The sequence below is a fragment of the Benincasa hispida genome, chromosome 5 (genome assembly GCF_027475165.1).
Source record: "Benincasa hispida cultivar pf3 chromosome 5, pf3_genome.v1.1, whole genome shotgun sequence".
Taxonomy (NCBI): domain Eukaryota; kingdom Viridiplantae; phylum Streptophyta; class Magnoliopsida; order Cucurbitales; family Cucurbitaceae; genus Benincasa; species Benincasa hispida.
The window spans coordinates 45553954-45566347 of NC_143482.1; the positions used below are offsets into that span (position 1 = coordinate 45553954).

Consider the following 12394-nt stretch of genomic DNA (forward strand, 5'->3'; position numbering starts at 1 on the left):
AGGCTAAAAATTAAAATTTAAAACGTTTGATTTCTGTCCGATGAAGAATGAGAGGAAGGCATGAGATGAGCGAGTCTAAAACGAGAGGAGTGAGTGAGAGTTTGGGCTGTATGCATGCTAGAGAGCGTTTTAACAAGAGGAAAGCACGAGAGGAAGGAGTTCAAAATGGGAGGAATGCATGAGAATTTAGGATGTGTGCGTGATATCGAGCGTTTTGGGGTCTAAATGGACATTTCACACGCGATTGACGTCATCAAGATGCCAATTTTCGAGCGTTTTTTAAAGGTGGGTCAAATTTCGAGTGGGTATCAAAATTTGACCCATCCGTATAAATTTCTAAAAAAAAAAAAAACCTGAAACTGGGAAAGAAAAGTATTTTTTCCAAAAGGATTTATAAAACATTTTTTGGGAAAAAAATATTAACAAAAATAATCGGAGAGGAGGGTTTTTTTTTTTTTTTTTTTTTTTTTTTTGAGTAATCGGATAGGAGTTACAGGTAAGCTAGCAGGAAGATAAAAATGTCGTACTATCTTTGATCGGAACCATCATCTTTGAAGAGAAATGTTGAGAACATTTGCGAGAAAAGCAGCTTCTTCTTCTTCCTTTCTTTCCTCAAATCCATGTTTATCAATATCCCCCCAGATTCTTCTCCCTCGGAAGAGGGAATTCTGCTTGGGCGTCCTTCCCGATGGAATTGATCGGAGCTCCGATGCCTTCGCTCGCAATTCCGAAGCCATGGACGGCTTCATTTCCGAGCTTCGTTCCCACATTAACAAGGTCTACCACTACTCATTTATAATTGTATTTTACGTGTTTTCTCTTGGAACTTCGAGTGATCTTTGACTCTCTTCTGCCTTATAGGTTCTAGCTGGGGGCGGGCCCGAAGCCTTGAAGAGAAATAAGAGTCGCAATAAACTACTTCCGAGAGAACGGATTGATCGCCTTCTTGATCCTGGCTCTTCCTTCCTCGAGCTTTCTCAGGTTTTTGGGAGAACTGCTTAATTTCGTTTTGCAACTTGTTTGACTGGAAAACTGATCGATGATCAGTTATTCAAATATTCTATCGTTCTATCGTTTGTTTGATGTGGGTTTTCTTTTTCTTCTTTTTCATTAAATGCATGCCTTCATTCCGTTTAAAAATATGGGGTAGCTCGCTGGCCATGAACTGTATGATGAACCCTTGCCGTCTGCTGGGATAATCACTGGGATAGGCCCTGTTTATGGACGACTATGTATGTTTGTGGCCAATGATCCTACAGTGAAAGGAGGGACTTACTATCCCATCACCGTCAAGAAACATCTTAGGGCTCAGGAGATTGCTGCAAGATGCAGCCTACCCTGCATATATCTGGTTGATAGTGGAGGGGCGTTCCTTCCGAAGCAAGCCGAGGTGTTTCCTGATAGGGATAATTTTGGCAGAATATTTTATAACCAAGCTGTAATGTCTGCCGAAGGCCTTCCTCAAATAGCTCTTGTATTGGGTTCTTGCACTGCTGGGGGTGCTTACATTCCCGCTATGGCAGATGAGAGTGTGATGGTCAAAGGAAATGGCACTATATTTCTTGCAGGTCCACCACTAGTAAAGGTCAGTTCGTCTCATATAGTGTTTGTATTAGCTTGCGTTTATCTTTGTGAATGTTTGTTATATTTAAAGGACATTGAACTATGGTGGTGGCTTTGTCTCTAATTCTAGATTTCATCTGAATAAGATGTTAAAATAGGCTGCTACAGGCGAGGAAGTATCTGCAGAGGACTTAGGGGGTGCCAGTGTACATTGCAAGACTTCTGGAGTTTCAGACTATTTTGCTCAAGGTACTTTATGACATTTGTGCTTTGAGCCTCACGTTCATAACTTTTAAAATTATTAATCTCTTTCCTCATCAAGTTACATTTCTTAACATGTATTTGTTGTTTACTAGCATCATAACAATATTATAAATCATATCATATTACCTAAAGAAATTTTTTTTGGACCATTTCGTGTGAAGTATAGTCCTTTTGTACTTTACTTGCAAATCGAAAAACTTAGAAAAAGGGGGAATGAAATCTCAGCTTGTTCATTTATGCAAATGACTAGTGTATTTTACAATCTTCTGCAGATGAAATGCATGCACTGGCTCTTGGGAGAAACATCATTAAGAACTTACACATGGCTGGGAAAGAAGGTTTGATAAATGGACGGCAAAACATAGACCAAGACTTCAAGGAGCCTTTATATGATGTCAGGGAACTTCGGTCCATTGCCCCAACTGATCATAAGCAGTCTTTTGATATTCGCTCTGTCATAGCTCGAATTGTTGATGGAAGTGAATTTGATGAATTCAAGAAACTATATGGAACGGTGAGCAGATTTAAGACTTAAATTGCTTACTCTTTTGTCTGTTCTTTCTTATTCGTTCTAAATTTCACGATCTTAATTGTATGGATTGCAGACTCTAATTACAGGCTTTGCCAGAATTTTTGGTCAGCCTGTAGGAATTATTGGAAATAATGGGATATTATTTAATGAATCTGCTTTAAAGGGGGCACATTTCATTGAGCTATGCACACAGCGAAATATTCCTTTGGTCTTTCTTCAGAATATCACTGGATTTATGGTATGTGACGTCGGTTCAGTTACCATGTTAGAATTTTTCAGATGACTTACCATGTCAGAATTTTTCAGATGACTTATCTTTAAGTTATTCCATTTCAATCTTCAATGTGGAATACTTATAATTCAGACTCTAACGAAGTGAAATCTAGGGAGTTTTGAACTCCTTGGTCCCACAGTGTAAGGAGTTGATAAGATAAAATTGATGTTTTTTGGTAGTGGGACCCACCAACTCCTTGGGCCAAACAGGGAGTGGAGTTTAACTCCTACTTCCCAACTCCTTGGGCCAAACACACTCTAAGATCCATGAGTTGTGTTTTACGTTGGGCCAAGAATCGCTGTCATTTTACTGGTGAAAGGCGAAGGATATGAATTACATATATGTAGCCTGACTCATATAACAGAACAAAATGTACACTCAAGCATGTTTCTTTTGAACTAATATTGTAGAACTGTTCTATTTTCTATATTTATGCATAATGGTTGGAAAATGAATCTGATAGGAGCCAAACACAAAGAATACAATCACATTGAAATCAGCACAAAAAAAAAAAAAAAATGCACACCCAATTTGCACTTCGAGACGTCAAATATTCTGCACAGTGTAGGATCACCCCTAATTAACACAAATCTATTACCAATCACATCAACCCCATTCCTGTATATATTTTGTTGGGCCTACAACCTCTAATACTGATCGTGTTTGCACAAAAGATATTTCCATCCTCACAATTAACACTGCCATAACACCTTATTCTATTTCTCACTCGCTCAACTTTGCACAGTCTCCTTCTAGCATATGTAACATGGATGGGAGGGTTAAACAACCAGAACTTTTCATTGCATATGCTTTGAGCTACAAGTTTCATTTGATAAGTTAGGTGCCATTTTGTTTATGTAAAATTACTACCTTTTTTTTTTTTTTTTGGTTTCAGATTCTTGAATAAAGTCCAATTGTTGTTTTCATATCATTCTCTGTCTTCTCATCTTTGAAGTTTTGAGCATCAGTTGCTTTTCCCATGTGTGTAAATGAATTGTACTGTGTGTTTGTCTTTTCTAAATAGAATGGTAAATGGTACTTGTTATCGCTTTATGTGGTTGTACTTCTAGTTTCGTTAGAATTTCTTATTAAATGGAAGTGGTCAAGATTGGTAGTATCTGGTTGGTGATGTTCATAGTTTGGCAGGTTGGCTCAAGATCTGAAGCAAATGGTATTGCAAAGTCCGGGGCAAAAATGGTCATGGCAGTTTCTTGTGCAAAGGTCAGTCTCCAACCGTTTCTTATTATTAAATATATTTGAATGGTACGACTGATATCTAGTCATCCATTATGCTCGAACCCATCGACATAGGCTAGATATTTATGTGATAACTGGCGACTGTACCTAGGAAGTGGTCTAAGATAATTGGTTACTGCGTTCTCTCCTAGGAAGCACAAATACTTCTAATTATGCAGAGAATCGGTATCAGATACGGATACGTCCAGATACGTGGCAGATACGTGTCTGATATGTGATTTGAAGTATCTGATTTTTTTATTTTTATTTTTAATTTTCAAATACGCGTATCTGCTTCCAGATACGTGGGCCAATTTTTTGTTTCAAATTTAAGCCCAACCATTTAAAAACCCCAACCTACAACCCATTTTATTTTAGTGCATGTTTAGGAGTGATTTTAAAATCATCAAAAATCACTTTTTTTCATTTTTAAAATCACTAGAAAACACAATTTTAATTACTCAAAATTAATTTAATTACTCAAAATTAAAATCACTAGAAAACACAATTTTAATTACTCAAAACACAATTTCAAATTGTCAACGTATCCGTATCTTAGTTTTTTAGAAATTAACGTATCGCCGTATCGCATTGTATCCGTATCATGTATCCGTATCTGTGTCTGTGCTTCTTAGGTTCTCTCCGTTTTGTGAGTACTTAATGTGCCCGACATGAATATTCAAGGACATTGAATGGGAATTTGATGATAATTCTTTTGATTATTCAATGCTTTGTACTCTTTTGACTTTGATCGAGTAAATGCCCCCTTCAACTATCTAGTTCTAGATCTGCTCTTTCAATCAATTGGGGAGGCTTTCTTGGTAATCTTCCTAGTCGCAAGATGGAGGTTTAAACAGATGCCTTTATTATCTTGCATATTTTTGTGCTAATAATGGTCTATCCTTTAGCAGGAGATATCTAGTCTTGTCCAACCTTTTTATAATGGATGGCTTATAGTCATAATTTAGTATATCGTTTGGGTTTCATGAGATTTTAGAGAATATATATCTAGTTTAATTATAACTAATTTGGAACATTCGTCAATTTATGCTTGGACTTAAACTGAAGGTAGTAATATTATTATTATGTCAGCTAAAGAAACCATTTTGTAATACTACAGATAGATTTGTCTAAATAAAATCCACAAGGATTTTAACTACTAGTACTCATTTGGTTAAATTTTCTTAGAAATTTTAAGAACTATTGTTACCTGTGGGCATTACTCTTTTATCCATATGATGTTGACACGAAAAAAGAAAGGACATACTAGCTATTGAAATGGTTTTTGACTGATTTATCTTCTCACTTAATTCCATTTGACGAGAATAGGTCCCAAAAGTTACAATCATAGTTGGCGGAAGCTTTGGTGCTGGAAATTATGCAATGTGTGGGCGTGCATACAGTCCCAATTTTTTGTTCCTATGGCCGAATGCGCGAATTTCTGTGATGGGTGGTGCCCAGGTAGGTTTTGAACCTGATGTGTCTTGGATATGAATTTATCGCAAAACAACTCAGGCTCTATATTTTTCCTTACCGTGCCAGGAACTATAGTATATGAAAGTCAATTTCTTTCTCAAGAGTTTTCCAAAATGTTTTAGCTTGGTGTGATAACTGTTTTGGTTTTCTGTTCTTTGAAATTAAAGCTTATAAACACTACTTCAACCTTAATTTTCTTATTTAATTCCTACTTGTCGAAAATGTTTTAACAAAAACAAGCCAAAATTTAAAAACAGAAAAAAGTAGTTTTTAAAAACTCGATTTAGTTTTGAAATTTGGCTTGGAATTCAAATGTATTTTAAAGGAAGATGAAAAACTTACTAATAAATTAGGAATCAAGCATAGTTTTTAAAAATAGAAAATAAAAGATAAAATTGTTCGGTTATCAAACGAGGCCTTAGGGTTCTAATTATATTAGTCTTACATATGTGGTTATGAAAGGATAGATAAGATTGTCAACGTGTGATGCATTCCGGGGGCTTATCTTGTAAATGACAATTCGTCTTGCTATTATATTTATAACATTGATGGAGAATCATGTAAGCTAAATTATTCCTTTTTAGACTTTTAGTAAAAAAGAAGATTATGGTTGTTAATGGTGAAAAGTATCAGATTCCCCTTCATGATGTTTACTTGTTCGTTATTCATGTGTATGTCTTATCTTCTGTCATGTTGTTAAGAACTGTATTTTGTCAACCATCTTGGCATACTCATTTTTAAGACTCACCAATTTCTTGATAAAATGCTAAATTTGCAATATAAAGGCTGCTGGTGTACTGAGTCAAATAGAAAAGAGCAATAAGAAGAAGCAAGGAATTCAGGTAATGTGTAGTTTAATGTGATGAATGTGAGTTTGCTTCCCATAGATTACCAAGTCTTAGTTATTATACTTTTCTTTGGACCTGAATTCACAGTGGGACAAAGACGAGGAGGAAAGGTTCAAGGCGAAGGTCGTCGAGGCATACGAAAAGGAAGGAAGTTCTTATTATTCCACAGCTCGGCTATGGGATGATGGAATCATCGACCCAGCTGATACCCGAAAGATTATTGGTCTGTGTGTGTCGGCTTCCCGGAACCGTGCCCCTGAAGATACGAAGTTTGGTGTATTTAGAATGTAAAATTGCATTATGCACAGATATATCTCTGCTCGTTGGTTTCAATGTGTAAAAGAGATGATTTTATGTACATGTTTAGCTTTTCCCAAACACTGTTCTCTTACATTCAAAATAATGAAATAATACAGCACTTCTACTCTGGAATTGGGATGCACCTTCCCTTTGTACGCGCAATAAATCAATGGTAACATAAAAAAATTGAGTCAATTAATTACGTTTATCGTTATTTATCAATATTCTGTATTAGTAATGAACATCACCAATCAGATGCTACCAATCTTTACCACTTCCCCTCTCTCTCTCGTGGCCACTATGCAATTGTTCATCACCCACTTTGATGATGCACATGCTTGTTCTTCAAGCCACCAATAGACGGTTCATCACCTGCTCATGGGAACCCTCACACTTGTGATTCTAACGACTTTCCAACCATTTATTGCGAGTGCGAGGATGTGAGGGAGGAGTGTGAGCAAGAAGAAAAAGAAAATAGCTGGGATGATCTAACTAGTATGTGATGTAAGCAAAATGTTAGTATTTATTGTTTTCAAAGTTAGAGTAATTTGACATCAACACAATGTAAATTGAGTCATCTGTACAAAAAAAAAACCCCTAATATTTTGAAATTTATCGATTCGTAATATTTGAATTAGTAAAGTGAGCATAACTCAATTTGTATTATGTGTTAGTGGCCAAGAGGTCTTTGGTTCGAATCCCCTTCAACCTCTATTATACTAAACAAAGAAAATTTGAATTACTTGAGTTACTTTTTAAGTTAAATTACCAATTTAACCCTTCAATTTTCAAGTTGTCCAAAATATTCGTTAAGTTTAACAAGTATCTAATAGGTTTCTATATTTTCGATTTTGTGTGCATAATAAGTCTTGAACTTTGATTTTATTTAATAAGTCATTGATATATTTGCGAATTATAAAATTTAATTGATTTACTAGATATAAAATTGAATTTTAGGCATAGTAGACATTAAATTTTGAATTTTGTGACTAGTAGGTCAATCAATTTGGGGACCTAATGAATATAAAATTGAACATTTAAATACTTATATATTAAAAGATTTTCAAGTTCATAAAACTTTTAGACACAAAATTGCAAGTTTAACAATCTATCACGGGACCAAATACATATAAGCTATAAAGATCATGGACAAAATGTGTAATAAAACTTATTATTATAAATATATATATATTAGTGTACTGGGTAGAGGTTGTAACATTAGACACTTTTACTTTTTAACTTACTACCATTTATAACATAATTAAGTTATTTAAGACATATTATTGAGTAGTTGAAAAAGAAGATAAGAGAGAAATATTTCAAAACCTTGAACCTCTGTATATTGGAAGGTTTTTTATCGCTAAATTCATAGAAAAAATTTGTATATATTCATGTGAGCAAATCTAAACACATCCATAAAAGAAAAACACATGAAATGTTTGTGAATCATACACATGTTACTTCTTTTTCTCCCCCAAATTTATTTCCTTTTCGTATGTGTTTAGATTTGTTTATTTTTATTTATATTACAATAATTGCGGGGATGAGAGATTGAACCTCCATCCTCTAAAGACGAAGGTTCTATCAATTATTATTGAGATAAACTCATTTTAGGTTTAAGATTTGTTTATGAAAAATTTTTGTTTGCCCATAGAAAAATTTAAAGGGTTAAAAATGAAACTTTATGAAGTGCGGATTCATGATTGATATAGTTTTATTGTCTAAATAAAATAAAATTAATTGTACGAACAAAAGCGCCCGTGGCCTAATGGATAAGGCGTCTGACTTCTAATCAGGCGATTGTGGGTTCGAGTCCCACCGGGCGTGCATATCCTTTTTCCTCATTTGAAAATTTTGTGATTTTATTTAAGTTTTAAGGAATTTATGTTAGGTTACCCTTCAACATTATCCCATATATAATTGGTTGTATTGAAATGATAAATTCAATCAAATTCTAAGTACTATTAAAAGATCTTATGAAAGCTATTATCCTACAAATTAGCACGATTAAATAAACTCTTAAAGAGCAAATGACCTTAAGATGCAATGCCACATTTGTAAAGAAATATACCTATTATAGGTTTCATAGTCCCAACAACTAATGATCATGCGTATATGACATACATTGTACAACAAATTAGGTAATGAAAGAGTATCTCGAGATATTATCTCCACATCACAGGAGATCAGACTAAGACACTATAGGATGCTTAAGAAATAAGATCTCTTACATTAGCAACCGATAATAGATCAGGTTGATAAGGAAATCATTTGATGTTAACCATTAGCAAAATATGAATATAAGATGGAGATGTCAAATACTATAATTTTCTTTATCTATTTCAAATCTAGTTATTTAGTTATTTTATTTATTTATTTATTATTTTAATATTAAATTTTTTGATATTTGTGGTCTTGTGGTGCCTTGTTTTTCTCCTCAAATTCAAAATACATTATCATCACAGCGTTTTAACGGTTCCCCTATTGAAGGTAGGTCTTAAAGTTATGCCGTTTTTCACCTCTTTATTATTATAATTAATAAATTAAATGTTATTTTACGTATTTAGTGTTAGAGTCAGAGAACACGCAATAGAAGTTAAACGGATCAATAAGCATTCTAATTAACTAATTTTGACTTTAAATTAAGCATGCTCATAAACTAATAAGAGGGTTTCATGACATACCTTTGAAGAACCACTTGTATCTCGATTTCAGCTACAAATTTTCTCCAAATCAACTTGTGAACCACCTCAAGCCCTTCCATACTATTCTTCTCTTGGTGCCTTAAATTGAATTGTGGGACTCAAAATAAACTTAAATAAAGGGAATTTGGAGAAGAAAATCACCGCTGCACCATGGAAGAAGACCTTCTTCAACCTCAAGTTTTTCAGCAAAAACTCATACGTTGCATCAGTTGCATGCTCGATTCTCAGCTCAATCTTCTATATCTATTGCAAGACTATCATGTAAAGAAGACAATTGCATGAGTTGCACCTCATGCTTAGAAGATGAATCAAGAAAGGAGTGGAGTGAAGGAAATCGAACACGAGGATTTCCATGAGTAGCGGAAGGATCATTCCAAATTACAATCGTATATGAACTTTATAATTATAATAAAAAAATGGAAACATATGGTTATGCATTCAATAAAAAAATTACAGCATGATATACAACAGATCAAGGACAAGAGTAACACACTTTTGCAGACTCATCATAAAGCTCCTTGATCACGAACGCTCGATCACAACTACACAGCAACACACGAACGCTTGACCAACACGACCGCTACACTACACGAACACCACACACTCGAACTAAGCGATCGCCTTTGTCACGAACACCCCGAACAATATGATCGACCTCCACATAACCTCGGCAGTGTTGAATTGAGTATGACACCACCAAGAAGACTACCTTGGTATTCTCGGTGTGAGAATCCAGAGGGTGGGCTCTGTGTGGACTTGGTTTGAGGTAGAACAACGGAGGAAACACAATCATGTAAACGATTAAGCAAGTGGGAGATGGACGAACCTATCGTATAGGTCGATGCCCAATCGTTTAGGAAAAGCTAAGCGATTGTTTAGCAAAAGCTATGCGATCGTTTAGCTCATCGCTTAGCTGAGTGTCTATCGCCTACTAACACTCCACGATCGTTTAGTTCATCCAAGTTGTCGCTTAGTAAATCTTATTTACCTGACAACTTTCCGTGAAATTTTTTTCGAGATTGGAAGTCTCAAATAAAAAATTTTCAACATTACTAAAATTAGGAAAATATTTTTTCTTTTATCTCATGGTTACCATGAAACCACCAATAACCTCCCACTCAATTGGTTATTAGAGAAAAAGAGATAATTATCCAAATATTATTATAAATATAAATGATAACCAACTTATCATACTATATTTATAACCTATAATTTTAATTTCATCTCATTAAACATACAAACCATAACTCTTTTTCTATTTCATGGCACTTAATGTAAATCTCATTTACATTAATCCTCCACTTGATGTATCTCATACACCATATCGATCATATCACGTATAATCGAATTACCTTTTGTCAATTTGAACATTTCAAATTAACACCAAGAACTGATCCTCAACATGAATCCATTGAGCTACCAAGGGGACCTTATGGACCTGTAGCTCGAAGCTCCAACAGTACGTGAATAACTGACTAAACTCTTTAGTCACGAGATCCACCATCCGTTAACTACCAGGCATTCCACTAAAGATCGACAGATGAACTCTCCTTACCACAGAATATTATGTGTCCATCTTAACCAATCAACAGTGCGATAATCCTTCACAGATCGCTCGTAAGTACAGCTTGGCCAATAACCGTTATGCCCCTTTAGTTACATCTAACTCCTTAAGTATCACTGATTCCTCTAATGAACATAAGTCATAGTCCTACTATGACTGAGTTCTCTCTTCTAAAGAGAAGTTGTGACCACTATGTTCAAGCCCCAGAATCAGCCCTTAAGGGAGCAATCTCTCTACTTACCCCTGCTTCGGGAAATGAGTGAATTATATCTTGTGTATTGAGTTTCCAGCTCCCAAATCAGACAAGTCCCCAAAAAGGTAGGCATGTTGAGTTGACAATCTGACCACTCTCACCCATACTAATCAAAGGACCGCCTTCAAAGGCAGAAGTTCCCAAGACACTCAGGATTGAGGTTGTGTCACCTATGAACGTTTAGGTGAGATGTAAGTCTCTAGTATCAACGACATTATAGTCTAGTAATCTCGTGGTCCAATCTTATTCAAACTCTTTGTATAGGACACCCCCGCTCGCACGTCTCCACATGAATGGTTAGGATCTACCATCTGTAGTAATTTACAACACTTGAAAACCTCTACAAAGCGGGTCGTATCCATTGTGTCACTAGGATCAGGTATCCCACCTTAATCCTTATACTACAGACCTATTTAGGTTATCACTTAAGGCATGATCCACTTGTATATCACATATACATGCTTAAGTTTACATAAGATAACCATGGAGCTTTGTTTATTGGATATGAGTAATTGTCAGAATGAAATACTAGTTATTTTATTCATAAAACAATATGTATCATTACAAACAACGAGACTCCGGGAGAATTAGGACACATATCCCAACATGGAGAATGTATGAGCTACTTGGAATGGAAAGTGGAGAAATCCCACTTTTTTCATTCCATCTTTTCTTCAATTTTGTTTTTCTAAATTGATTTCCAAAATCAATTTAATTTTCAAAATTGAAATCTTTATTAACTTTACAAAATTATTTCTTTAGTTAATTTTCTAATAAAATTAATAATAAATAATTAATTAAACAATTTGATTAATTCTAATTAATTCAATATCAAATATTAAATTAATTTAACTCTAATTCTACCATCATGAATCCATATTCATGAATTTAATATTTAAATCATATTTAAATATTAATTGATTCTCCAATTTCGTTTAATTCCAAAATTAAACACGTAATTATATCACATATAATTACTAATTCCCCGTTCAAATTAACTTATCACGCTCCTCTAAGGCTAATCCATTTATGAGCTAGTAGGGGGACCTCGTGGACCTACAAATCATGGGCTCCAACGATCCAAGATTAATTGTCTAAACTCTTTACACTAAATTAACCCCCATTCGTTAACTACTGGGTCACTTCACTAAAGGCCAGAGTTGCACTTCCCTCACTGTAGATATATTATGTCCACTCGGTATAACTATGATAAGTAAGTTAACCCTTCACAGGTTGTTCATAATAACGACTGGGTCAAATGGTTGTTTTACCCCCTGAGATTACCTCTTGTTCCTTAATTCCCACTGATCTTCTAATGAATAATTGGTTTGTGATCCAATCAACAAACCGAGTCCCTCTCGGGACAATGAGAGGGTGGG

At 34.9% G+C, this 12394-nt stretch overlaps 1 protein-coding gene and 1 non-coding gene across 3 annotated transcripts; both read left to right on the top strand.

Moving 5' to 3' along the window:
- The first annotated feature begins 395 nt into the window (after positions 1 to 395).
- On the top strand, positions 396 to 6625 carry MCCB (3-methylcrotonyl-CoA carboxylase). Of its 2 annotated transcripts, XM_039032012.2 has the most exons (10): positions 396 to 777; positions 862 to 981; positions 1151 to 1585; positions 1722 to 1812; positions 2100 to 2341; positions 2433 to 2597; positions 3780 to 3854; positions 5199 to 5330; positions 6131 to 6187; positions 6281 to 6625. In XM_039032012.2, exons 1-10 carry the CDS (start codon positions 562 to 564, stop codon positions 6482 to 6484), a joined length of 1737 nt encoding a protein of 578 aa, XP_038887940.1. In that variant the 5' UTR covers positions 396 to 561; the 3' UTR covers positions 6485 to 6625. The 2 variants fall into 2 exon arrangements, with proteins under 2 accessions (XP_038887940.1, XP_090169590.1); XM_090313464.1 differs by lacking the exon at positions 2433 to 2597 and having other exon boundaries at positions 422 to 777.
- Positions 6626 to 8247: 1622 nt separating this feature from the next.
- On the top strand, positions 8248 to 8320 carry TRNAR-UCU (transfer RNA arginine (anticodon UCU)). The gene has a single exon. It is a non-coding gene; the product is annotated as a tRNA-Arg (tRNA).
- The last annotated feature ends 4074 nt before the right edge of the window (positions 8321 to 12394 follow it).